The following is a 27,562-nucleotide window of genomic DNA, read 5'->3' on the forward strand; positions in this document are numbered from 1 at the left end:
CTACAGTTTTTACATCAAATGTTTTGTTTTTATTTGCAGAAATCCCTCTTTTGGAAGTGGAAATGTATGCATGAGAAATGTCATGAACGGTAGCAGAAATTGATTTTTCTTGGAAACTACAAGGCATATAATTATAAGCAGCTGGTGGCAAAACTCCTGAAGTCCTACAAAGCTGCAATATGTCGCATAGTATGTGTGTAAACTCTCATGTGATGCTTTCTCCGGATCTGCAGAGATCTTTTTAGGGGATCTTCTATTCATGTATACTGGATTTTGAAATGCTTAGCTGGAGGTACAATGGAAATTCCATAGGGGTAATTATTACATTATTAAAGTATAACGCTAAAAATGATCTGCTATCAAATAATTTTATATATGGATAATATACAGATATGCAATAACAATCGTTACCTTTGGTGTCAAAAAGGAGTAGGAAGAAGCAAAGCTTATTAAATCCTACCCCTCCATCTGGTACTTTTACAATCAGTAACTGTTACATTTGTTCACTTCCTGCTTTCCTAACATAATTGAAGTTTTTTTTAATTTATTTTTTTAATTGTAATTAATTTTTTTTTTTTTTTTTTACAAATTTTTTAATTTTTTTAAATTTAATTTAGGGTGGAAAGTATCTTGAACGCCTTCTGTTTTACTTTAACACACACCAGTTGCAAAGCAAGAAGCTAAGCTACAGTTTTGGTGCCAATTATGTATTTATTTCTAAAAATCATGTGGTTTCCAATATGATATATTTTTGTTGTCATCATTATATTTGTCCAAACATATGTACTTTTAGACTATAAATTGTCCATAGGTATGAATGTGAGTGTGAATGGTTGTTTGTCTATATGTGCCCTGTGATTGGCTGGCCACCAGTCCAGGGTGTAACCCGCCTCTCACCTGAAGACAGCTGGGATAGGCTCCAGCACTCCCCGTGACCCTCGTGAGGATAAGCGGTAGAAAATGAATGAATGAATGAATGAATATGTATCTTTAGTTTTACCAGACATTATGATAATTTTTCCATGATTGTCGTGTATTTGAAACCATAGAAATTCTTAATAGTCTTGAGTCTTAATCTCATCCTTCATGTATCATAGTTTATAAATCACTGTCAGGTTCAGCTGCGTTCTTGTGAACATTCTTTGCACGTCCAAGCCACAGATACACCCTTGACCTTAAAAGCAGGGGTCAAATCCCAGGCAGGCGACCATAGTGTAAATATCACAGTACGCTATGTCACTGGCAAAGGCATCATTTACATTTGCTGCTTTGCGGATACTTCTGCTAAATATCTATCACCGTAGCAGCCTGAGCTGGGAATGTGAAAACAATGACGAAGTACCGCAAAATAGCTCATTGCATCAACTTCACTCATGTTCCTTGAAGTCAATGATGTACTCAGTGTGGATTTTGAAAACAAAATTGGTCCAATAACTGAACATTTGTTGCTGTCAGTCATGCTATGAAGAAGAAACATCTCGGAAAAAAAAAGCGCTCTTCTCCAGTGACTATAAAACATTCTGGTTAATGTTTAATCTATGCTGTGTGTGTGTGTGTGTGTGTGTGTTGCTCAGAAAATATGACGTTCCCTGCAGCATTGGATGCGTGCCGCTCTTTGCAAGACAGTGTGGAAGATTCACATGGCTTGCCTGACAACTACAATTTATGTGCTTACTCGTCTTAGGAATGCTTGTGTAACATGGAAAAGTGGAGACCACCAAGCAGCACCCTGTACTTCATATTGTGTTGTTATTTTTTGACTTTTTATCTCATATATGTCATTCAATGATTTTGACTTATTTATTCTTATGTTTCCTCCTTAATGTACGTCATGTCGTTATTCTTTCTAATCAGACAACATAACGTAGAAGCTGGAAGGTGCTTGTCCGTGCAGAGAAAGCCACCCGGGTTTTTTTTTTTTTTATAGCAGAAGCACCAGCTGGAGGACAACAAATCATATGCAAGATATTTTTATGCTCTTCTTAATGATGTATGGGCTGCACGGTGGTCGAGTGGTTAGCGAGCAGACCTCACACCTAGGAGACCCAAGCTCAATTCCACTCTCGGGCATCTCTGTGTGGAGTTTGCATGTTTTCTGCGGGTACTCCGGTTTCCTCCCATATTCCAAAAAACATGCTAGGTTAATTGGCGACTCCAAATTGTCCATAGGTATGAATGTGAGTGTGAATGGTTGTTTGTCTATATGTGCCCTGTGATTGGCTGGCCACCAGCCCAGGATGTACCCCGCCTCTCGCCCGAAGACAGCAAATCATATGCAAGATATTTTTATGCTCTGCTTAATGAGGTATGGGCTGCACGGTGGACAAGTGGTTAGCGCGCAGACCTCACAGCTAGGAGACCCGAGCTCAATTCCACTCTCGGGCATCTCTGTGTGGAGTTTGCATGTTTTCTCAGAGTATTCGGGTTTCCTCCCATATTCCAAAAAACATACTAGGTTAATTGGCGACTCCAAATTGTCCATAGGTATGAATGTGAGTGTGAATGGTTGTTTGTCTATATGTGCCCTGTGATTGGCTGGCCACCTGGAGATGCAAAATTGGTTTCCCAGCACATGCTCGTACCTTGACGCCTCTTCTCTGCTTATTGGATACCTGCTTACATAATCGCTAGTTGTGTTCCGTTCCTCCTCTGGCAAGTAAGATCTATATTTAGCTCTGGCGTCTGGCCTACTGCCCGTTTTTTTGTACTAGCATTCAGCTATGTGTTTTACTTGCTCCGCCCTTAGTTCAGCCATACCGTTTTATTAGCATCTTGCTACGTCTTTTTGGGACTTTTTTCAGTGGAACTTTTTCCTAGCCTCTGAGCAATGTCTTCATATTTTTTTGCCATGAAGACCGGAATAATGACTTCCTCACTGTCCATTTTTAAACCGCATATTTTTCTATGCATTTTTCTATGGGTTTTATCCTTAAAGGGGATTTGTTATGCTCATTTTCAGCCCTTTGCATTGAATTGTGGACTCCTATAGAACAGCTACACACAATAACTGGCGCAGACAGCACCTCTTTCTGCACCGTTTCCATATTCATTCATTCCTCACGAGGGTCGCGGGGGGTGCTGGAGCCTAACCCAGCTGTCTTCGGGCGAGAGGCGGGGTACAACCTGGACTGGTGGCCAGCCAATCACAGGGCACATATAGACAAACAACCATTCACACTCACATTCATACCTATGGACAATTTGGAGTGGCCAATTAACCTAGCATGTTTTTGGAATGTGGGAGGAAACCCGAGTACCCGGAGAAAACCCACGCATGCACGGGGAGAACATGCAAACTCTACACAGAGATGGCCGAGGGTGGAATTGAACCCTGGTCTCCTAGCTGTGAGGTCTGCGTGCTAACCACTCGACCGCCGTGCCGCCCCCGTTTCCATATATCTCCTGCTTTTAATTAACTCCACCCACCGGCCCTCCTCAGGGGTACGCCCAATACTACTGTGATTGGTCACACTCCCTAGCGCTCCAGAGGACTTTCAGACAGCTGCCGAGCTCATATTGCTCGATTAGGTACACAAAATTGTTAGGATTCTGGTAAATTGTTACTGACAGCTTGTTCTTTTGACTCTTCAACATGACCGAGTAACATCGGACTTCAGCAACAGTTTGGCGGACAGTCTAATTTCGCCCATAATTTTCTCTTAGTGGCTGGGAATCACAAACTCCAACCACTTTTGTCTGTTGCTTTGTTCTTTAGGCAAGTTGGCTTTCCCTCACACATGAACAAACATTTCCTGGAAGCCATTGCTCCGTGCTAACATGGCGAAATCTTCAAGAAGAGTGAAGCAGAGCGGAGAGGCCTACAGCTTTTTCCCGGGAATGCCTGCATAAGGAAGTCCGCAAACCTCATTATTTGACGTTTTGCCATCGTTTAACACAAGAATACAACATTGTAACAATATTTATTGTTCAGAAAAGTAAAAAAAGGTCCCCTTTAACGGAAAACTAACTAACGGAAAACCAACTGGTTATATAACTTTAGGTCTTGTTCACACTCCATATTTGCAAAGAGACTTAATTCCCTGTGAAGTAACTGCCAGGTGCTCTGCTCGTCACCTCTACTTATGTCATCATGAATATTCAAACGTTTGCTCTCTGCAACAAGTTGTTTATAGCACTCGTAAACAGAGCGATCCCTGCTTTGTCAGCCGCCGCTTTCATTCTCCAACCGTTCAAGGTCAGACTATAAATTGTGGCGGATCCGGTGTGAGAGTTGTGACTTGAAATAAGACACCGATGTTTGTTTATTGCAGTGCTAAATGATACTTCACACAGATAGTAAGCCAACTTTTAAAGATGTAAAGTTCGACTATCGGGAAAACGAAAGGCACGACGCATAAATACTGCAGCTGTGTGATGGGATAACGTCAACAATATTCAACAACAATAGCTTTACAACACAAAAGATGTGGTACTTGAAACGTAACACCACACTTACAGCAGCAACATTCATTTAACAGCAACTACCGTTTTCTTTCGTAACAGTATGCCAATTTTTCCACAAAATCCATCAGTAAGTTTCTGTCACATATTTACCCCAATATTTATGATCTATTGCTTATTTTTCCATATGCAGTGAAACCTTGGTTAGTGTCTTTTACACCCAATTGCTTCAATTTGCATAATATCATGTGCGTCCTGTTGTGTTATTAATACACTGTGTGAGTCCTAACTGTGTTCTTAAAGGGATACTTGGGATTTTTTGACATGAAATTGAATGACATCCCCATCAGCAGTGTAGTGCAGCAACGGTGACTTACCCCCACTCCATCTTGTGAGCAGAGTTCTGGTTGAATTTCGGTGATCACAATCGCTCTGCGCTACTTTCGATGCCGTCGTATCCCTGCGCGCTGTTGCCTGTCTATTGTTCCACAGCAGATGAATCTGTGGCCTTCCTTTGTCCTTCCTTTTCCTCCCCATTGTGGGTTATTTTGCAGCCATAATAAAAAAAAGCACAGTCTCAAGGTGAGGAACACTATGGAATTCCAAAAATAACTGGATTATTATTGCTATTATTATTATTTTCTGAGCATTATTATGTTTACATTGTACAATAATACCTCATTTATCGCGGTTAATTGGTTGCAGACCCGAATGTGATAAGTGAATTTCTGCAAAGTATGATTTTTTTTGTACATAAAAAGATATTTTCATAGTTAGAGCATAGAAAACCTGTTTACAACCTAAACATAAATAAACAATTAAACATTATTAGAGCCATCTACACATTAAATAACACCCATTACATTCATATTACCCAATATAGTAGATATAGTCAGAGAAAATAAAGCATTTAACAGCTAAATACAACTTGCCCAGATGTGTGGAGTACAGGATGTGTCATTGGGGGTTACATTACTGACACCAAGTGACCAGTGTAGAATACTACATTCACAATTTCAATGCCTTTTCTTAATGCTTTGTATTTGTATTTAAGTTAATTTTATGCCATTTTTATGCATGAAAATTCTTCATGAAAATGGGACCTATTATTCTTTTTCCACTTTATTGACCTATAAATGTAGTTAGAATGTTATATTCTCACGTTAAACGATGCCAAAGTTTCAGATAATGAGGTTTATGTATTTGGACGTTAGCCCCAAAAGAAGTTTAGGATGGCTGAAAATGCTCAGTTTGAAAAGGCGTGGTAAAAGTGTTCCTTTGTGATGTCACACAGGGGCAGACTTCCTTATATGGTAAATTAGGAAGTAAGTTAGGAAGCACTTTGGGCATGTGACCAATTACAGGGTATTTATTTATGAAAAACACTTGATCTAAGAAAGTAGCAGAAGACTGTATTTATCAGTGTCATTTATATTTTGTATTCAATTGTTTATTGTTTTTGTATGAATAAAAGGAAAATAAGTAAATAAAACATATTCATTATCGTGTCAACATACAGGATTGAATATGCTTTGCTTCTTCCTACTCCTGTTTGGATATGGTTGTGGAACTGATGTTCCTCAATGTAAAATATTATGCATGTCTGTAACAAATCATAAATCAGATTACTTCTTCAAAATTGCTTATGAACTTTGCCTAGCGACAAGTGGCTGAGCAACCACATGACATAGCCAGAAAAACACACACAAAAGAAATCATCTATGTGGTTGCGTCAGCTTGTGAGGTAATACAATAATGTTTTTTGTTGTTTTTCTGCTACTGCTGATAACATTGCCGTTGGAAAAAAGAAATCGGCATGTTTAAAAAAAAACGTCACAGGAGTACCATTCATGTCGGGGGGGTCACAGGATAGAATTCCAGGTCATCTCTTTGGTTTCACAAGACTTGTCAAGGCACACGTGAAATGGGAGCATGTGGTAAATAAGTAGCTCACACAGAAGCGGCGAGGGAGGTGTGAGTCGAGGCAACGCTCACACTTCGTTGGCCAACCGCCAGCAGGACCTTGCATTTGACACCTGCAGGTGACAGACTTCCAGGGCTGGCAAGTATCCGCCGTCTGCCTGGATTAGTTTGCCCTGGGGTTGGGTTCACGGACTGAAGACTGACTTTCCTACTTGTAATACAAGACTTTAGTCATCACCCTTGCTAAATTGATATGATGCATGTCTAGGGAAAAACATATACCTTCTGTATGCTAGTGGATTTTGTCTTGTCAAGGTTTCCATATTATTAAAGGCCCGATTTAATGCAAAAATGACATCATGTTATAACAGCAATAAGTGTTGCTAGCGCCTGTTTCTGACTACCCGAGCTAGATAAGCATGTCATATATTCTTTAAACAAGTCAGGGCACCTGTTGTCTTGTTGCTTTGCTAGGTTTTAAGTGTTTCTTCCTTTGGTTTGAAAAGATGACGGAAAAAAAAACATCATATTGCCGAGAAACTACTGCAAGATCTCAAGAAAATATTGTGAAATCCTAAGAAAGTTTTGCGAGATCCTGGAAAAAAATTGATAGGTCCCAAGAAACTTTTCAGAGGTCCAGAGAATGTTTTGCAAAATCCCAACAAACTTCTTCGAGATCCTGAGAAAGAGAATGTTTTGCAAAATCCTAAAAAACTTCGGCAAGAACCTGAGAATGTTTTGCAAGATCCCAAGAAATGTTTAAGAAATCTTCAAAAACTTTTGCGGTGCTCAGAGAAACATTTTTGAGAGTCTGTTTTGTGCGTCCCCAAGAAAATTAGCCAGATCCTCAGAAAGTTTTGCGAGATCTCGAAAAAATATTGCAAGATCTTAATAGGTTTTGCGAAATCCCAGCAAACTTTGGCGAGATTTTGATGAAGTTTTGCGAGAGCCCGACAAACTTTTTCCAGATCCTGAGAAAGTTTTGTGAAATCCCAGAAAATTAATCTGAGATCTTGAGAAACTATTGCAAAGTCTTGAAATGTTTTGAAAGATCCCCAGAAATGTTTGCAAGATCCCCAGAAATGTTTGTGAGATCTTGAAAATGTTTTGCGAAATCCCTAGAAAATTTGCCAGATCCTCAGAAAGTTTTGCGAGTTTCCAACATGTTTTGAGAGATCTCCAGAAACTTTTGTGAGATCCTGAAAATATTTTGCGAAATCCCAAGAAACTTTTGTGAGATCTTGAGAAAGTTTTGCGAAATCCCAAGAAACTTTAGCAAGAACTTGAGAATGTTTTGCAAGATGCCAATAAACATTTGAGAGATCTTCAAAAACTTTTGCAGGGCTCAGAGAAACATTTGTGAGATCCCAAGAAAATTTGTCAGTTTTGCGAGGTCCTCAGAAAGTTTTGTGAGATCCTGACGAGCTTTTTGTGTAATCCTGAGAAAGTTTTGCAAGATCCAGGGAAAGTTTTGGGAAATCCAGAGAAAAGGTTCCGCAAAATCGCAATAAACTTTCACCAGATCTTCAAAAACATTTGCAGGACCCAGAGAAACATTTTCGAGGATCTGACAGTTTTGTGAGATCCCAAGAAAATTTCAGTCCTCAGAAAGTGTTTGTGTGATCCTGAGAAAGTTTTGGGAGATCCCGAGAAAAGGTTTTGCAAAATTGTAATAAACTTTCACCAGATCTTGAAAAACATTTGCAGGACCCAGAGAAACATTTTCGAGGTTCTGAGAAAGTTTTGTGTGGTCCTGAGGAAATTTGAGAGATCCAGATAATGTTTTGCGAGATTCCGACAAGCTTTTATGAGAACCTGATAAAGTTTTGCGAGATCTCGAGAAAATTTTGCCGGATTCTGAGAAAGTTTTGTGAAATCCTAGGATCTTGAGAAACTCTTGCAAATTCCTGAAACATTTTGAGAGATCCCCAGAAACATTTGCCAGAGCCTGAGAATGTTTTGCAAAATCCCAACAAAGTATTTCCAGATCCTGACAAGATTTTGCCTTTAGCCTTTAGCCGCAATTTGGAGGAGGAATGAACTTACTGTGGAGTTTGACTTTGAAGTGACTTCTTCTGTGGTCCTGACTGCTCAATGCTCTCTGCCCTGTCAGTTCTGCCAAGAATCGACACTAGTCTTCGAGGGTAGAATTGTATATTCGGCAAAAAAATTACACATCACATCCTGTATTTTTTGCATGTTGACATTGACTTGGTACCAAAGTACTGGTTCTTGTGCCAATACGAGTATACACTATTGTGGGACCTCTGAAACATGCTATTAGCATAATATGGGACCTTGAAATGCTCTATTCATGTTGTATGCAAATCCCTGAGCTGGCTGAACAAGGAAGGAAGTAGAACATCTACCGTGTATGTATTTGACCTATGGATGATGATGATGATGATGATGATGATGATCCTCATCCAGGTCAGAGAGTTCACAAATAGTTCACAGTCTGCACACAGGAGATCAGGGTGGGTTAGAAAGATCACATTCCTCTCTCACAGCACACCAGAATGTAAGACAGTCCTTCACTTTTTAGCTCCACAGTCGTGGAACCGGAAAACACTCAGAAGTGGAACGAAGAAAGAACAAAAAAGTAGACTGAAGTATGAATACATGTGCAAATAATAATACATACAAACGCTGGGCTGCTGATGTTCTCAGCAAAAGTTCATTTGGATCGAGTGGACTTGATGTGACGTGTCCAAATCTCCACTCTTTGGGGAATTTCTTAAACACAGCTGAGCTGTTGTGTGAGGTCATCACATCTGGAAGTCCATGTCTTCCAAATTATGATTTGTGAAGTGCAATGATAGTCGAATGTCTTTTCCTCAACGGTTCCTCCCTTTTGCTAGAACAACCCAACATGGTTGCTTCCAAAGAAGCCCTCAGTAGTACCATTACGTACATGTAATGGATCACTGATTGTTGTATAATGAGAGAGATGTTTTTTGGTAGAAATGATACGATGTTACTTGAACATTTGTAATTCCTGGGGGGGGCATTATTTGTCGTTCTACAGATTAGTGGTACTTACTCTCAATAATTGTTTGTGTTTGGTTGTGGCCACATGCTGAAAAATGAAAATATGCAAGAGCCACTTTGTAATGCTAGGAGTCCACTGGACTGGTGCCAGTTGGTGCCAGTTCGCGCCAAAGATTATGTGATTGCTGCGTGGCTCACTTTGGCGCCGAACTAATGTTCTCTTGACATGTTGCCGTTATTCGGCGCCACAGCAAGCCAATCATATAATCTTTGGCGCCAACTGGCACCAACTGGAGCCGGCCCAGTGGACTCCTCGCATCATTGGCACAACTTGGCTCGCACCATTACATTCCAGTGGATTCCAATTGTTTGCGACATTTGGTTCCACTTTGTGGACACTTCGTGCCGATGCAAGTGTGCAACAAAGATTTTAAATTTTGAAATTTTCTTGCCGCCAAACTCAATTTTTGTCACCGTTACGGGCCACTACGAGCCAGTTGGGAGGCAGTTTGAGCCACTGCATGCCACTCGGCACCTTATTGCCGACACTAGGCGCCAGCCCAGTGGACTCTTAGCATGAAGCAACACATGTAGATATGCTAAGACTGCATCTAAGGTTTGTGATATAGCTGAAAAAGCATATTATTGGTATGATTTTCAGTCTTTTTGTTCCATTTTTTCCGTTTTTTTTTTGTTTATTTTCCAAATATTTAAATTTTTGTCTTGTAAAAGTATGACATTACCATTCCCCAACCAAATTTTCCAAAACTGACAACTTTAATTTGTTTGTCATAATATTGGGACCTGGCTGCACGGCAGTTGAGTGGTTCGCGCCCAGCTGGGAGACCCGAGTTCAATTCCACCCTCAGCCATCTCTGTGTAGAGTTTGCATGTTCTCCCTGTGCATGCGTGGGTTTTCTCCGGGTACTCCGGTTTCCTCCCACATTCCAATTGTCCACTCCAAATTGTCCATAGGTATGAATGTGAGTGTGAATGGTTGTTTGTCTATATGTGCCCTGTGATTGGCTGGCCGCCAGTCCAGGGTTGCCAGAAGACAGCTGGGATAGGCTCCAGCACCCCTGTGACCCTTGTGAGGATAAGCGTTAGAAAATGAATGAATGAATATTAATGTGACCAATCCGACCCTAATGATGATAAGCGGCATAGAAGATGGATGGACGGAACTTCTGTTGGTATGGTTCATTAATTATACAGGCTTCATTTAATAGCTCATGCGCTCATGTGCTTGTAATCATAGACCAGTGATCATAATACACACTTGTTTTGACCCACTTTCAGCAAACGCACAAGAAGAAAACAATATAGTTGTCTCCTAAATGCAGGAGCAGAAAATCAATTCATTTTTTTGCCTCTTTTTTCCTATCTCTGACAAGCCAATGGAGCAGCTGCCTTGTGTTTTCATATTTACTCCGGAGAGTGTTTTGTCTGTCTTCTCAACTTTCTCAGTTAGGATGTCATCCAGACATTTCAAACATTTCATTCTTTTTATTTCTGTGCCAGTCCCCTCAAGGCACAGGCACATGAGTGGGAAAAGGCCGACACATTTAAATGTGAAAAATATGTCAGCCAACACGTGTGGTGGGTTGACTTACTGTTCGTCTTTTTCCTTCACCTGCTTATTTGTCTACTTTGCTGGGGTCGTCTTGGCATTGTGGTGGCGGGAGAGAGCTGCCCTGGGGTTTGGGGTTTCTGGTGGTTTGCGTTTTCGGGATCTGGGTTGTAAGTCTGGGACCATAATCTCTTTATTGTTTAAACAACATCTGCAAATTCAACTGTATTCTGCTGCCATCCTTCTACACACACTCAGTCAGTCATGTTCACAGTCAGTTGGAAATCACAAATCTCTTCACATAGTTGCCAGGTCACTAGCATCCTTGAGCATGTTAAAGGATCTGCTACTATAAAAGCACCAGTAATAACTAAGCAGCATAATGTTTTTTATTCTCTTTCATAATTTTTTGTATATTTTTTGATGTATGTTGTTCGTGTGTTCTGTGTACAGTGTGTGTGACTTAAGGGTTACTGTATTTTTTTTTGTTAAACTTTGAACCCTACAGCTTAAACAGCAATGCGGCTAATTTATGACCATGTTCTAATCTTGTAACATCTCCTTTACTTCAGAAGTACTGCTAATCATTTGAATACTGTGCTTTTCACTGGTCAGTGAGGTAACGGTAGCTCAGGAGCCAATCACGAGCTAAAGGTCATTACTCAGCATAACAGCCTAAAATCACCACACAGCAACTTAACACTAAAAAAGATAGGTAGGTAATATAAAATACAAGTACCAATATTCATTCATTCATTCATTTTCTACCGCTTTTTCCTCACGAGGGTTGCAGGGGGTGCTGGAGCCTATCCCAGCTGTCTTCGGGCGAGAGGTACACCCTGGACTGGTCGCCAACCAATCACAGGGCACATATAGACAAACAACCATTCACACTCACATTCATACCTATGGACAATTTGGAGTGGCCAATTAACCTAGCATGTTTTTTGGAATGTGGGAGGAAACCGGAGTACCCGGAGAAAACCCACGCATGCACAGGAAGAACATGCAAACTCCACACAGAGATGGCCGAGGGTGGACAAGTACCCATATGAGTTTCAAATTTGAAAATATTGCATAATCATGCAAAACTTTTAACTGGCCAAAGCAATGAGATGAAATCAATGAAGTATTCATGTACTTGGAGTAGAACCCACATGATCCTTTAACACGAGTCATAAGGGACCACACTGTTCACATGACGGCTGTGTTACATTCAGACAACCGTGAAGTCGATAGTCATCTCATCCACTCGCTTATGCAACCATTTCCACTGTTACAGTTGTCTTGTTTAAATGACTATGGAGCCGCTGTTGTATTCCATTCATGTGACCATTGCTATATTATTTCCTTCAAGACAGTACATTTTCTCACGGAGTCTGCCTCATTGAATGCATCTATTAGCGTCCAATTAGATTTAAGAACAAACGAGGATGTTTGTTTTTTGGCATTTTCATGTCTTTATGCTTCACTGATAATGTTTTTTTTCATTAAGCGTTGAGATTTCAAACTTTGTTTGTCAATTCGGCCTCAAAACTCAAAACAGCGAGGGGTACACAAGCTAATGTATGATTACAAATTGTTTCTGGTTTTCCTGTCACTAGGCAGTAATGACACAAAAAGCACTGCATGGAGATGTCCAATATATCCTCCCATTTCATGTGGAAGTGGTAATAGTCCCCGCGGTCCCCACTCGGTGGGTTGCCTCGGGCGACGCCTAGCAGCTGGCTTAGAACTGGTGCGGACCAGGGGCATTCAACTGTTTAATTAAACAGTTTAATTAAACAGTCGGCAGGGACTCAAGATGGTCGCGAACTTGCAAGCTAACCAATTAGCTTCAAATTCATTCATTCATTCATTTTCTACCGCTTTTCCTCAAGATGGTCGCGAACTCGCAAGCTAACCAATTAGCTTCAAATTCATTCATTCATTCATTTTCTACCGCTTTTCCTCAAGATGGTCGCGAATTTGCAAGCTAACCAATTAGCTTCAAATTCATTCATTCATTCATTTTCTACCGCTTTTCCTCAAGATGGTCGCGAACTCGCAAGCTAACCAATTAGCTTCAAATTAATTTTTTCTAAACTTAAGAAAAAAAAATGACCACTTCCACATGAAATGGGAGGATATATTGGACATTCCATGGTTGACTTCATGCAATGCTTTTTGTGTCATTACCGCCTATTTGTAATCATAGATTAGCTTGTGTACCCCTCGCTATTTTGAGTTGCGTAATATGGTGTAAACAATGAATAATAGGAGCGTAAAGTTGACTATTTGGGTGTTATTTTATGTCGACAGAGCTGTAATAAAAACTCTAGTAAAAAATATTATAAAGTACTAATAAAATAACGTATGTAGAAATATTTTCTATGAAAATATTTAGCATATTTTTCTCTTTCTGGACGGAAATTAGAAACTCCAACCACTTCTGCCTTATGCTTACCTCTTAGTTGCTAAACAATGTGAACAGAATAAAGCAGAGCCTGAGGGAAAGCAGTTCTACAGCATGTGCCTGGGCATGCCCATATGAGCAAGCGAGAGAATGAGCACGAGATACAGCAAAACAATAGTTCCCCTTTAAGAACTCTACTCAAAAAGTCATAAACAACTATAAAAAAATATTCAATTTACAAATAAGGAATCCTAGTTTCTAAAATGAATTTATCATGGCCGGGTGTGGAACAAATTGACCACAATAAACGGGGGGATGACTGTATTTTTCATCTCAATACCCCCAGGGATATCAGTACTCCAGTACTTGAGGGAGTTCACTGTTCAATTGTTAGCACCCTCTGTCGGCCATGGGAAGAATTACAGCTATTTATAGTGACTGGTGAACATTTCAATGTTACAATTGAGTAAAAGAGGTGTCAATCACTCTTAGCTTTCTTGAGTAAATCAAACATCACTGATTTGTTTGATCATTTTGACCTAAACTTATCAAAATATGCTCCTGAGATTACAGGGATGCAAAGCAAATCTCTTTGCAGGGGTTAAAGTTAACATTAAAACAGGCTTTGTTTTAAAACAACGGGATAGACCCGAATACGCCATGCGCTTGGTTTTTGCGGTCACAGTGAAGACAGCGTGTGCTCGGGTCATAAAATGATTTCTGGCAGTTTGTGTCTCATGATGAGAACCATGTGTTAGCCACGTGGAGGCTCCACTGGATGCGCTTCACACTTTTTCACTTAATATTAATATAATAACAGAGTCGTTGTGCTGGAAGAGGAAAATAAATATCCAACATGTATTGTTTTTTTTTACAATCGATTTGTTTTTATTACCTTTGGCACTGATTTGTCACATGAACGACTTTTTGAACCATCTAAAAATTCACTTACCCTCCACTCCTCCACTGCTGGCTTTCATCAGTGGAATTACTCTCTTTGGTGATGACTATTTAATATGAGTTTTAACGTTAACAAATTCATTCATTCATTTTCTTATCCTCACTATAGGGTCGTGAGGGATGCTGGAGCCTATCCCAGCTGTCTTGGGGCAAGAAGCGGGGTCCATTCTGGACTGGTGGCTAGCCAATCACAGGGCACATATAGACAAACAACCATTCACACTCACATTCATACCTATGGACAATTTGGAGTCGGCAATTAACCTAGCATGTTTTTGGAATATGGGAGGAAACCGGAGTACCCGGAGAAAACCCATGCATGCACGGGGAGAACATGCAAACTCCACACAGAGATGGCCGAGGGTGGAATTGAACTCGGGTCTCCTAGCTGTTAGGCCTGCACGCTAACCACTACACGACAGTGCAGCCCCACGGTAACAAATATTCATTCATTCATTTTCTACTGCTTATCCTCACTAGGGTTGCGGGGGTGCTGGAGCCTATCCCAGCTGTCTTTGGTGCAAGAGGCAGGGTTGCCAGCCAATCACAGGGCACATATAGACAAACAACCATTCACACTCACATTCATACCTATGGACAATTTGGAGTGGCTAATTAACCTAGCATGTTTTTGGAATGTGGGAGGAAACCTGAGTACTCTGAGAAAACATGCAAACTCCACACAGAGATGGCTGAGGGTGGAATTGAACTCGGGTTTCCTAGCTGTGAGGCCTGCACGGTAACCACTACCCAACAGTGCAGCCCCACGGTCACAAATATAAGAGAAAATAACAACAGAAATCATTCATTCATTCATTTTCGACCACTTATCCTGTTCAGGGTCATGGCTTCCATTAACTGGGATAGGCTCCAGCATACCCCTGCGACTTAGAAAATGAATGGAAAAAGAAGAAGATGTGGATAAATAACGTTAATGCCGTAGTGATGACACTCAAGTGGTGATGTGGAAGGCCGTCCTAAAAGCCATGCAGTTGTTTGCTCCTGTTCTATACAGCAGTGGAGAGTCTGGTTCCCATGGAGACGCTCATTTGGTTTGTTCTGGCGCACACACCATCAGTCATTCAGTAAACAACAACAGCAAGTATGACGCATGAACAAAGGTGAAGGACTGAAGAGTGCCTCTATCTCTATTAGACAATGATTAGAAAAGCTCAGAGAGTCTTAAAGGCAGGACTCTGCATTCATTATAACTGTGTGCATGACATAGAGCTGTGCATTAGAATATACTGTACGGTATGGAAGTGTAAAAACCGGCTGATGAAACTGCCAATATGAGTGAAGCATTCATTCAAGATGAGTGACGGTTTCAGTTTGTGTTCACTCGTTTGTAATCCTGTGTCACAAGATCTAGTGACATTAAAATGTGACAAAATTCCTCATTCAGGAAAAAAAAGTCTGGTGGCACGGTGGACGAGTGGTTAGCGTGCAGACCTCACAGCTAGGAGACCAGGGTTCAATTCCACCCTCGGCCATCTCTGTGTGGAGTTTGCATGTTCTACTCGTGCATGCGTGGGTTTTCTGTCGTGTAGTGGTTAGCGTGTAGGCTTCACAGCTAGGAGACCCGAGTTCAATTCCACCCTCGGCCATCTCTGTGTCGAGTTTGCCTGTTCTCCACGGGTACTCCGGTTTCCTCCCACATTCCAAAAAAAAAAAACATGCTAGGTTAATTGGCGACGCCAAATTGTCCATAGGTATGAATGTGAGTGTGAATGGTTGTTTGTCTATACATATGTGCCCTGTGATTGGCTGGCCACCAGTCCAGGGTGTACCCCGCCTCTCGCCTTGTCGGGTGATAATTAATAAATGAATTAATCACACAATTAATCAAAATTTACTTCATAATTTTGCTGGTGGGCGGCACGGCGGTTGAGTGGTGAGCGCGCAGACCTCACAGCTAGGAGACCAGGGTTCAATTCCACCCTCGGCCATCTCTGTGTGGAGTTTGCATGTTCTCCCCGTGCATGCGTGGGTTTTCTCCGGGTACTCCGGTTTCCACCCACATTCCAAAAAACATGCTAGGTTAATTAGTAAATTAATAATTAATAATAGGTAAATTGTCCATAGGTATGAATGTGAGTGTGAATGGTTGTTTGACTTGCGGGTGGAAGTGTTTTCCACAGCTCTCGTCGACTAGCTGTTTAGCTTCCTGTGCAGTTGTAGCAAACATTAGCAACTGAAGTCACATCCAGATTGTTCTTCTCAACTTCTCATACTTATTGTATTTTTATTTATTTATTTTGCTAATTTGCTAATTCATTTTATTTTATTTTATTTTACAAGAAGGATCTTGAGAGTCTTCAGAGTGTGTAGTGACACAGCTACTGCTCTGACAGGATTAACCGATCAGGTTAATTTAACCTTTAATTGACCAATGACCTCAAACGTTGCTTCCCTTTTAGTCCCTTAGTTATTTAGGTTAGCATGATGTAGTGAATTGGGGAAGCAACTGACTTAGCTACTCTACATAGGCTGGATCCTTCAATCCAAGGGTCATGAGGGTCGGGAGACAGTGTTAGTGCAAGTGAAGTGCGGAAATTTCAAACAGTCTGTTGTGCATTCTGGATGATTTTTCACTCGCATAAAACGACAAGCATACTGTGTGAATGTACATAAACTTTTGCAAGTTGATGCATTGCTGCAAAGTCTCTTGTTCACGTTGAAGATTGTTTCCTGTGACCAGTCATGATGTGCTATACATATCATTATATTGACAGTTGCTATGGTACCCATTGTGTCATTGGATGGTCATATCACCTCGTATTTGACAAAAAAAAATAAACCTTAAACTATATTAGGAAAGCAGGAAGTGAACAAATATAACAGTTACTGATTGTAAAAGTACCAGATGGAGGGGTAGGATTTAATAAGCTTTGCTTCTTCCTACTCCTTTTGGACATGTGGAACTGGGAACTGATTATGTGATGCATTCAATTGTAATCTGATGCATGTTCAATTGATATAAAACCATTACCATTACCAAATTTAAAAGTCTATCTTAACGAGAATGTCTTCCGATTTATATCAAAGCCACAAAAACTGTATTTTCCATTCCTGCGTAGTCAAATTTACTCACATTATTAATAAGTACTGAGTTTTTAATAATTCTAAGTATACATATATCATACATATATCATTTTGCGTCACATACTTTTGCTGACTACAATACAACACAATACAGTGCAAGATGGGTCCTCTATTACCCTCTAGCGGCGGTTTTGTGTCATTACATGCGTAATATTTTGTACTAGAAATTTTAAAAATGTGTCTTTCTCTTTTTCAAATGTATGTTCTTTTTAGATTAAAATGCAGTGATGTACAATGGGTACTTACTATGAAAAATATTGAGTATAATTTTGGTCACTAAGATTACTTTTGCGTTTAGAGATGACACATTCTGCTTCAGTGTGTACAAATAAATACTTAAATACAGACTCATGTTCGCCAGATGAGGGCGCTGTTTCTCTGTCGTTTGTAGCTGTTTTTTGTGTGCGTGTAGGATCTGTGGATGTGTTTAGGCATGTTTGGGCAGGAGTGAGTGGACTGAGGTATGCCTGTCTTTCTGTTGTCCCTCCCATGCCTCCCTTTCCAAAGTCAAGAAACGAGCTTTTGACTTTGTTTCACTAGAGGACGCGTGACTGGTACATTTTGGACAATGGAAAATGTCACAGAAGTGTACTTTTTTTTTTTTTTTTTTAGGAAGACATGAGAGGAAGTGAGAGAGCTGCCTACACTCGTTCATGCATGCGTACACTTACATACACTCTGCTTGAGCACATTGCAGTATAGGTATAGAATACCCACTTAACTCAGATCAATTTAGATCTAAAAGTCAGGAAAAGGTTACAAAGCCATTTCTAAAGCGTTAGGACTCCAGCTTACCACAGTGAGAGTCATTATCCACAAAAGGTGAAAACATGGAACAGTAATGAACCTTCTCAGGAATGGCCGTCCAACCAAAATTACCCCAAGAGCGCAGCATTGACTCATCTAAGAGGTCACAAAAGAACCCACAACAGTCCTATCGCAGTGAACCATCTAGTGTTCCTAATATTTTGTCCCTCTCATTTGTAATTTGTTCTAACTGAAACCAAATACATATAATAAATAAATTATGTAATTCCAGTTAATATGTTTCAGAAAGGCAAAAATAATCGGACAAAAAACTTTTTTATGCAGTATAGAATGAACATTTAAGATTATGTTTACATTCACTGAAGACTTGATTCTTGACAGGATATGGCAGCCAAATGATGAGCTTCCTCTTCAACACCTCCTTCTTGTTTTGCCATGAGTTAACAGGTGGTTGGTCGCCGTCACTTTAAACACAACATGCTACCGAACTATCAAGAGAGATTTTTTTAAACAAAGTGGGGAAGGAGGACAAAGTAAGAAACCAAAAACTTACCACTTCCACACGGAATGAGAAGACTCTATATAACTTCATGTGTCATCAATGTAACATTACTGACCACAATAATTGATATATTTGTTCATATTCTTTGGCTAATAATATTCTATTGTCAACCACATAATTTATTTATCAATTAATTTTGAGGAAAAACTAAACTAAAAACTAAAAATAAACGAGAAATCATGATAGAGAAGTAAAATATTGTTAGCTTTATAGAATACCCAAGAATAGTACATGATTTTCATGTTAGGGCTTGCCCATATAAAAACAAAAAATGAGTGCCCGCAAATAAAAAGAAGTCAACATACGGCGGCCATTTTCTATCAGCCTACACATAGTCTTTGCCGGCGTTGCTCGCAGCGTTGGATCGTGGGTAGCGTAACGCTTTCCCTGAATCCTTCTTGCCGCAGTTGCAGCACAGGAAGGCTCCCCCGATGATGATGAGGAAGGCAGCTCCCCATCCGACAAAGAGGGCGCTCCCGAATTCGTACCTGCCGTAGTCAAACATTTAACAACTCGCACGCACATTATCGATCACAGTCACCCCCACCTGGAATTAGTCGGAGTGAAGGGGTCGTAAAAATCCTGCGCTATCCTGTTGGCGTACCACGACGTTCCCACCAGAGCCAGGAGGCCTGGAACGTAAACAATCCAGAAGTCAAAGAAGAGGCGGCGTGTGGTGCGTGTTACATGCGTGTTTCAAGGGGATCACCGGCTATGATCAAGATGATCCCGCCGGTTAAAGCCACTTTGTCCTTCTGCTCGGGCTGATCTGTTAAACAGGTGGTACACTTCATGCCCACGACAGCCACCAAGATGGCGATCAAGCACAGCAAGATGGCCGCCAGCATCAGTCCACGCGTGCCCACAACAATACCTGGTGAGACAATCGCACAAATACATGAAGTTATTAGCGCATTCTTTTTGAAGCACATACAAAAATAATCTCATACAATAACAATACTCAGATCGAGTATACAGAATATAAAAAATATCTTACATTTCAAGAACAAAGTTGTAACTTTAGGAGAAAAAAAGTCATACATTTATGAGAAAAAAAATGTACGAGAACAATGTAACTTTGCAATAAAAAAGTAATACGTTTCCACGAAAAAATTTTTTACCAGAAAAAAAGTTGTAAATTTAGAATTTATTATTTTAATAAAAAAAAAGTTGTCCTATTATGAAAATAAAGTCATAAAATTCAGAAAAGTCAGAAATTTATGGGAAAAAAGTTGTAATATTACAAAAATAGAGTCGTAAATTTACGAGAATAAAGTCAGACATTTATGGAGAATAAAGTTGGAATATTACAAAAATAAAGTCAGAAATTTATGAGATTAAAGTGATACATTTACAAGAAAAAATGTGGCAAATTTATGGGGGAAAAGTTGTAATATTATGAAAATAAAGTAGTAAACTTATGAGAATAAAGTCATGAATTTACAAGAAAAAAAGTGGTAAATTTACAAGAATATAGTCCGAAATTTATGGGAAAAAAGTTGTAATATTACAAAAATAGAATCGTAAATTCACAAGAATAAAGTCAGACATTTATGGAGAATAAAGTTGGAATATTACAAAAATAAAGTCAGAAATTTACGAGATTAAAGTGATACATTTACAAGAAAAAATGTGGTAAATTTATTTGGGAAAAGTTGTAGTATTATGAAAATACAGTATTAAACTTATGAGAATAAATTCATGAATTTACAAGAAAGAAAGGGGTAAATTTACAAGAATATAGTCAGAAATTTATGGGAAAACAGTTTTAATATTACAAAAATAGAGTCGTAAATTTACAAGAATAAAGTCAGAAATGTAGGGGCAAAAAGTTGTAATATTCCGAAAATAAAGTAGTAAATTGATGCGATTAAGTCATAAATTTACAAGAAAAAGGTGGTACATTTACAGGAATAAAGTCAGACATTTATAGGGAGTAAAGTTGGAATATTACAAAAATAAAGTCAGAAATTTACGAGATTAAAGTGATACATTTACAAGAAAAAATGTGGTAATTTATTCTGGAAAAGTTGTAATATTATGAAAATACAGTAGTAAACTTATGAGAATAAATTCATGAATTTACAAGAAAGAAAGGGGTAAATTTACAAGAGTATAGTCAGACATTTATGGGAAAAAAGTTGTAATATGACAAAAATAGAATCGTAAATTTACAAGAATAAAGTCAGAAATGTAGGGGGGAAAAAGTTGTAATATTCCGAAAATAAAGTAGTAAATTGATGCGATTAAGTCATAAATTTACAAGAAAAAGGTGGTACATTTACAGGAATAAAGTCAGACATTTATGGGGAATAAAGTTGGAATATTACAAAAATAAAGTCATAAATTTATGAGATTAAAGTCATAAATTTACAAGATAGAAAGTTATAAATTTACAAGAACTTAAGTCTTTTATTTATAGGGAAACATTTTTTGTAATACTATGAAAATAAAGTTGTAAATTTATGACATTAAAGTCAGAAATATACAAGAAAAAAAGTGGTAAATTTACTAGAATAAAATCAGAAATTTATGGAAAAAAATTGTAATTTGAAGAAAATACAGTCAGAAATTTAAGAGATTAAAGTCATGAATTTAAAAGCGTAGTAAAAAAAAAAGGTAAATTTACATATTTTAGAGTCATAAATGTAATTGGGGTTTTTTCTCATAAATATACAAATTTATTCCCATAAATTTAAGGCTTTTTTTCCTTAGTTTTCCTTAGTCAAGTTACAACTTTATTCTTGTAAAGGTACCACTTTTTGGTCGCATGTCTTTTTTGTCCACACTACTACTACTACTACTAGAGTACTAGAGTCTAAGGAGTAGCCTTAGCGATATTGTAACCACCCAGTCACATAATAAACATTCACCTCACTGGTTGAGGGTATGAATCATCTGTGGCGGGACTGTGCATGTTGAAGATGACAATAGCAAAGGTCCCATATATGAACTGTATGTGTGTGACATCACGGGGAGGGGCTTCCAACTTCTATTCCCTGTTATTGCCTGCGTTCCTCCTCCTCCTCCTCCCATGCACTTCTCATGCTGTTTGATGATGCATCTGTTGGTATTCAGCAGACATGTCCCCGCGTGCATGGAGGGACTGCACTTTTTTTACGCCCCAAGGGAACTTTTGAGTTGAATACGTTACAAATCAATACTTTTTCATACTGATTTTTACACATTCATAGCATCATGATAGTGATAGTGCAGCTCTATTGGAGATGTCATCATATTATTAAAAATAAATAAACATCAATGATAGCATAACACACAAAGGGATTGTTCCAATCAAACATTACCTGGTAGCTGGAGAAGGGAATCGTACACTTTACACTGAACCTGGCCTGTGCTCTGCGACGCACATGACTTCCACAGGCCTTCATAAAGCGCCTGAGCTGTTATGATGTTATCCCCTGCATAAGACGAAGCTTTCCACTCCACCATGACCGTGGAAGCGATGGAGCCGATGAAGCCCAGGAAACCCAGCGAGAAGCCAAGAAGTTGTACTCCAGCATTGGCCATGGTTGAAAATACACTCCACAAAAAAAGCAATAAGAAAATCAAATCCAGATATTATATTTTTTTAAATCCCAAAAAATGTTTATAAAGCGCTGATATTTAGCTGCTCTGATTCCGTCTCTTCTTCTCACAATTTTTTTTTTCTGGTTGTGCATCCTTAGGGAGTGACCTGAAAAAAGGGAGGCTCTACCACTTTTACAGGTTAGTGTGCTTTGGCTGCCCTCTAGTGGATGGAAGAGAATCTGCACCAAATGTGGCGCCTTTATTTATTTATTTTTTTATTATTATTGTAAAAAAAATGGGAACAATAAACATAATCCTTTGTTGCAGTTCGCCCTGACTGGGATTTGAACCTTGGTTACCAAGCACCATGGAGCCACCTACAAAAATAAAAGACATCATTAATAAAGCAGGACACCAGTGATGTGCCAGCACTCCTGATTCTGAAGGCCCTTGCCAGATCACATATGACGACACCTAGAACCTTAAATCTACTGCCAGGAGACACGTTCTTGGGAATAAATTTAAACCCAAAATTCAACCTTTTCAGTGTCGGCCATTTTGGACGATTTTGGACAATTTTTCAAGGCACACAGAATATTGTGTTATATGGCTATATACGTAAATATGAAACCTAAGTTTGTTTCTACCATTTTCCGTTATTTAGTAATAAGCAGTAGCTGATAGGTAAGTTTCAGGAAAATATCAGTTCCCAACTAAAAAATAAAAAAGTGAGAAAAACAGATTTTTGTGAAAAGATTGAACGTTTTTTTACACAACAAATTTTTTTTTCAACTGGATCACACCACTGGATTTTATATGGCACCCCCCCCCCCCCCCCCCATCGCAAAAAAAACCTGAATGTCATTGTTTTTATTGCCGTCCTCAATTTGTAAGATTATGTTTCAGCCAAATTGCATGGTTAACAAATTATACACTTATCCGTATGAGGGTCGCGGGCATGCCGGAGCCTATCCCAGCTTGGATCTTGGGTTGTCAAAGCCCTCTAACTGGTTGCCAGCCAATCACAGGTTAACAAATTACAAACAAACAAACCAAAAAAAAGTACAACAGAAATATTATTATAAACTTCATAAAGTGGGGACAAACAACAAAGCAAAAACGTACCACTTCCCCACGGAATGAGAGGAGAACCATTTTATTTTAACCTTATGTTTATTATTGTGGTTATAGATTGTCGTGGTGCATAATTGCACTGTAGCATACTGATTACCAAATGTAGGGATGGAATGTAATGGTAATGGTAATGGTTTTATTTCATTTGAACATGCATCAGATTACAATTGAATGCATCCCATAATCAGTTCCCAGTTCCACATGTCCAAAAGGAGTAGGAAGAAGCAAAGCTTATTAAATCCTACCCCTCCATCTGGTACTTTTACAATCAGTAACTGTTACATTTGTTCACTTCCTGCTTTCCTAATATAGTTAAAGTTTTTTTTTTTACATTTGTCCCGTACCAAATTACAAGGTGATATGACCATCCAATGCCATAATGGGTACCATAGTAAGTGTCAATATAGTGATATATATAGCACATCATGACTGGTTCAAGACTCTTCATCCTTGTATTTAGTAAACATCAACTGCTTGTATTGTTTCTTGAATTGGCTCATCGTTGTGCATTGTTTGATTTCCTTACTCAATCCATTCCATAGTTTGATTCCACATACTGAAATGCTATGGCTTTTTAACGTAGTCCTAGCATATAAGTGTTTCAAATGTACTTCTTCCCTTGTGATATTAAAAAAATAAGCACAATTATCAGATATTAGTCATAACAGTAGACAACAACAACTACATGTATTTGTATGGTAACTGACGCAAGCAAATAAAAGTCATGCATGTGTATCAAAGAGAAGAACAAGCGGTCATATCAAAAGGATCTTGGCCACCGACCAAAGGTTTTTTGTCTTGCCTAATTCCGGCTCGTTGCGCTGTTTGCTTTTTCAGTCAGCTGGCTGCTAAATCCAAAGAGTATTCCGCTTCTATGCTGCAGGAAAACTGCATCAAAGGTGAGTTGAGCCATATTTTTTTCAAGCACATTTTTAAGGCGATGAAAAAACACGATTTTCTCTTGTGTTTTTTGCAGAACAAAAATGGTGAAAGGATTCCGCCCGACTCTGTTTGTGTTGCTGCTTCTGTGTCACAACGGCGACACGCTGTCCCACATGAGCTGTCCGTACAGATGCCAGTGTTTCACACCGGCTCAAGTGCTGTGCGCCGACGAACGCATGACATCCGCGCCCGCTAACATATCCCGAGAAGTCAAGGAAGTCATCATCATGACATCGGCCATGCAGTACCTGTTCCCAAACTCCTTGGAGAACATTCCCCAACTGGAGAAGCTGATCTTCTTCAACAACGCGCTACGAAGTATTCATTCTCACGCTTTTCACAACTTGACAAAACTGAGCGAGCTGGAGATCAGCGGGAACCCTTGGTTGGAGCATTTGTTTCTGGGGACCTTTTCAAGCCAAGTGAATCTAACGAAGCTGCAGCTGAATTACAACAAGTTCCACACCGTTCTTCCTGGTATGTTTAATTCCCTTAACCGTTTAGAGACTCTACAGATGAAGGGTAACGTCATATCGGAGTTACCCGCTTTTTTGTTTCTCAACCTTCAAAATCTGCAAACATTGGATTTATCGATTAATAAAATGCAACACGTAGAAAGAGAAACTTTCTCTGGTTTGCTTCGCTTGGAGATCCTGAAAATGAACAACAACCTCATTAGTAATATATCGTCAGATATCTTCCATCCTGTCAATCAACTAACGGAGCTTCACTTAGAAGGGAATAATATATCAGAAGTTGCTGATGGGACCTTCTCCATGTTGCCCAAACTGAACGTGTTGAACCTCAGAGGGAACCGACTCTCAATTTTCAGTGATAAAGTATTCGGAAGTGAAGGCACCAATGTAACACAGCTGGACCTGAGAGGCAACAGACTTACGGAACTGTCCTCCTTAAGCACTCTGACATCACTTACTGATCTTCTCTTGTCATCTAATCAACTTTCAAGACTTCCTGAGGACATTTTCAGAAACATCACCACCTTGGAAAATTTGGACCTTTCGGAAAATCAGCTCATGTCATTACCGGAGAAGATCTTTGCTGATTTAAAAAACATGAAGATAATCTACCTCCATAAAAACCAGCTGAGAAGGTTGGATAGCAAATTGTTTCTGGATCAGCAGTTCATTCAGGAGCTCTACTTGTCTGATAACTATCTTCAAAATCTACCTGTGGGTCTCCTGGACCGCTTCGCCCGACCACATATGCTGCGTCTACACGGGAATCCTTGGAAATGCGACTGCCATATGTGGTATTTGCATGATTTAGTGCTGGAGAACAACCAGGATGTTGAGATGATAGACAGGATGTTCTGTGACAGCCCCGACTTCTTGAGGAATCGAGCAGTAGCATCCATTGACAGGGATGAGCTGCAGTGCCATTTATCCAAAGATGAGGTATCGGATGTCAGTAGCTGCAGCCTTCACAAGTCCGATGATTCGCTGGTGATCAAATGCAAGGTGGAGAAGTGTTCCTCTCTGACGGTCAAAGTGCAGTTTCTGGAGAACAATGGTAGCATTCAGGAGAACGTTTGGAAAAAACAGGATTCTCAATGCAGCAATGTGACAGCGACTGAGGCTCCCATGCACAATTTGGATTTTTGGTGATTTCATCATATTTTCGGGATTTGGACAGGCCACTTGGACAATGTGTCAATTCTGCAAACAAACTGTGATGGGTGGATGAACCCTTTTTTCTTCCAACATTCAAAGTTCAGTCTGCGTTTTGTTGCTGTCATCACCAAAAAACGTATGTGTTAATCATCCACTGGTGGTTTTTTTTTTTCACTGTCCACATGAACATCCAGTCACAGTCCAGAAACCTGTACAAAAAATTTAAATGAACAATAAACAGTAAAAGAAACTTCTCGGATTATTAAAAAAAATCATAAAAGTCAATAAATTGGCTACTTGGATTAGTAATTTGCTAATAATGTCTTTCACAAATGAGGATGTGAGGACAGAAGCTTGAGAAAAAAAAATAGTATTGAACCGGTGTTCAAGTGGTTAGCATGCAGACCACATATCTAGGAGACCCGGGTTCGATTCCCCTCTTGTGCATCTGTGTGTGGAGTTTGCATGTTCTCCTCGTGCATACGTGGGTTTTCTCCAGGTATTCCAAATTGTCCATAGGTATGAATGTGAGTGTGAATGGTTGTTTGTCTATATGTGCCCTGTGATTGGCTGTCGACCAATCAGGGTGTACACCGCCTCTCGCCTGAAGACAGCTGGGATAGGCTCCAGTACGCCCGTAACCCTCTGAGGATAAGCGGTACGAAATGAATGAATGAATGAAAGTGTAAAGCTGACTATAGGGGTGTTAGTTCATGTCTGAAGGGCTCTAAAATATATCTATGGTAATGGTCATGGTTTTATTTCATTTGAACATGCATCAGATTACAATTGAGTGCATCCCATAATCAGTTCCCAGTTCCACATGTCCAAAAGGAGTAGGAAGAAGCAAAGCTTATTAAATCCTACCCCTCCATCTGGTACTTTTACAATCAGTAACTGTTACATTTGTTCACTTCCTGCTTTCCTCATATAATTTTTTACTTAATTTTTTTTTGTCACGTACCGAAGTACGAGGTGATATGAGCATCCAATGCCATAATGTGTACCATAGTAAGTGTCAATATAGTGATATATATAGCACATCATGACTGGTTCAAGACTCTTCATCCTTGCATTTAGCAAACATCAACTGCTTGTATTGTTTCTTGAATTGGCTCATCTAGACTCCAACTATGAAAATATTTGATCAATAAATAAAAAATGACTGTATAGCCCACAAATTAAATTAAAATACACATTTTTCACATTAAAATTAAAATGTTTTGCCTCTATGTTTTTTTGCACATTTGTAGTGTATGTCGTGGGACATACTACTATTAGCTTAAAGGGTGTTTTTGTTAGTATTGATTGCTTTTCTCTTAAATTGAGCAAAATTATTCAATTTGCCAACACAAATGCATTTGGTAAAGCAACAAATGTAATAAATACAACACTCAAAACATCTGCGTACATATCTTTTTGACAATTTTAACCCCATAAAATGTCATCTCTCATAACCCTATACAAAGCGTTATGTTGAGGCATGTTTAAAAAGACAATCCCACTGACCAGTCAGTGATCATCCCATGGGTCTCCTGGGATCAGCCCACAGCGCTGTTGAATGCCAAGAGGGATATAAAGGCGAGAGACGGGAGCGGGGAGGAGACAAGGCTGGACACAACAAGGCACACAGATGGCTACACCTTCAATAC

At 39.4% G+C, this 27,562-nt stretch overlaps 2 protein-coding genes and 1 long non-coding RNA gene across 3 annotated transcripts; 2 read left to right on the forward strand and 1 right to left on the reverse strand.

Annotated features, from left to right (window-relative positions):
- Positions 1 to 18,412: 18,412 nt before the first annotated feature.
- cldn1 (claudin 1) lies at positions 18,413 to 22,368 on the reverse strand. The gene is made up of 4 exons (XM_058073082.1): positions 21,981 to 22,368; positions 19,385 to 19,549; positions 19,223 to 19,307; positions 18,413 to 19,163 (listed from the first exon to the last, which is right to left on the reverse strand). Exons 1-4 carry the CDS (start codon positions 22,201 to 22,203, stop codon positions 19,001 to 19,003), a joined length of 636 nt encoding a protein of 211 aa, XP_057929065.1. The 5' UTR covers positions 22,204 to 22,368; the 3' UTR covers positions 18,413 to 19,000.
- LOC131129474 (uncharacterized) lies at positions 18,992 to 22,936 on the forward strand. The gene is made up of 3 exons (XR_009129841.1): positions 18,992 to 19,552; positions 22,362 to 22,401; positions 22,531 to 22,936. It is a non-coding gene; the product is annotated as an uncharacterized LOC131129474 (long non-coding RNA).
- Positions 22,937 to 24,154: 1,218 nt separating this feature from the next.
- LOC131132401 (carboxypeptidase N subunit 2-like) lies at positions 24,155 to 27,195 on the forward strand. Its single transcript, XM_058077998.1, has 2 exons — positions 24,155 to 24,236; positions 24,314 to 27,195. Exon 2 carries the CDS (start codon positions 24,321 to 24,323, stop codon positions 25,902 to 25,904), a length of 1,584 nt encoding a protein of 527 aa, XP_057933981.1. The 5' UTR covers positions 24,155 to 24,236; positions 24,314 to 24,320; the 3' UTR covers positions 25,905 to 27,195.
- The last annotated feature ends 367 nt before the right edge of the window (positions 27,196 to 27,562 follow it).

The sequence above is a fragment of the Doryrhamphus excisus genome, chromosome 1 (assembly GCF_030265055.1).
Source record: "Doryrhamphus excisus isolate RoL2022-K1 chromosome 1, RoL_Dexc_1.0, whole genome shotgun sequence".
NCBI classification, from domain to species: domain Eukaryota; kingdom Metazoa; phylum Chordata; class Actinopteri; order Syngnathiformes; family Syngnathidae; genus Doryrhamphus; species Doryrhamphus excisus.

What these genes read in the sequence shown, in the direction of transcription:
- cldn1 (XM_058073082.1), bottom strand. Translation starts at nt 22,203, where the DNA reads ATGGCCAATGCTGGAGTACAACTTCTTGGCTTCTCGCTGGGTTTCCTG. An exon ending in GATCATCTTGATCATAGCCG is followed by an intron (nt 19,308 to 19,384) that starts GTGATCCCCTTG and finishes TTTACGTTCCAG; the next exon opens with GCCTCCTGGCTCTGGTGGGA. An exon ending in TTCACTCCGACTAATTCCAG is followed by an intron (nt 19,164 to 19,222) that starts GTGGGGGTGACT and finishes TGACTACGGCAG; the next exon opens with GTACGAATTCGGGAGCGCCC.
- LOC131132401 (XM_058077998.1), top strand. Translation starts at nt 24,321, where the DNA reads ATGGTGAAAGGATTCCGCCCGACTCTGTTTGTGTTGCTGCTTCTGTGT.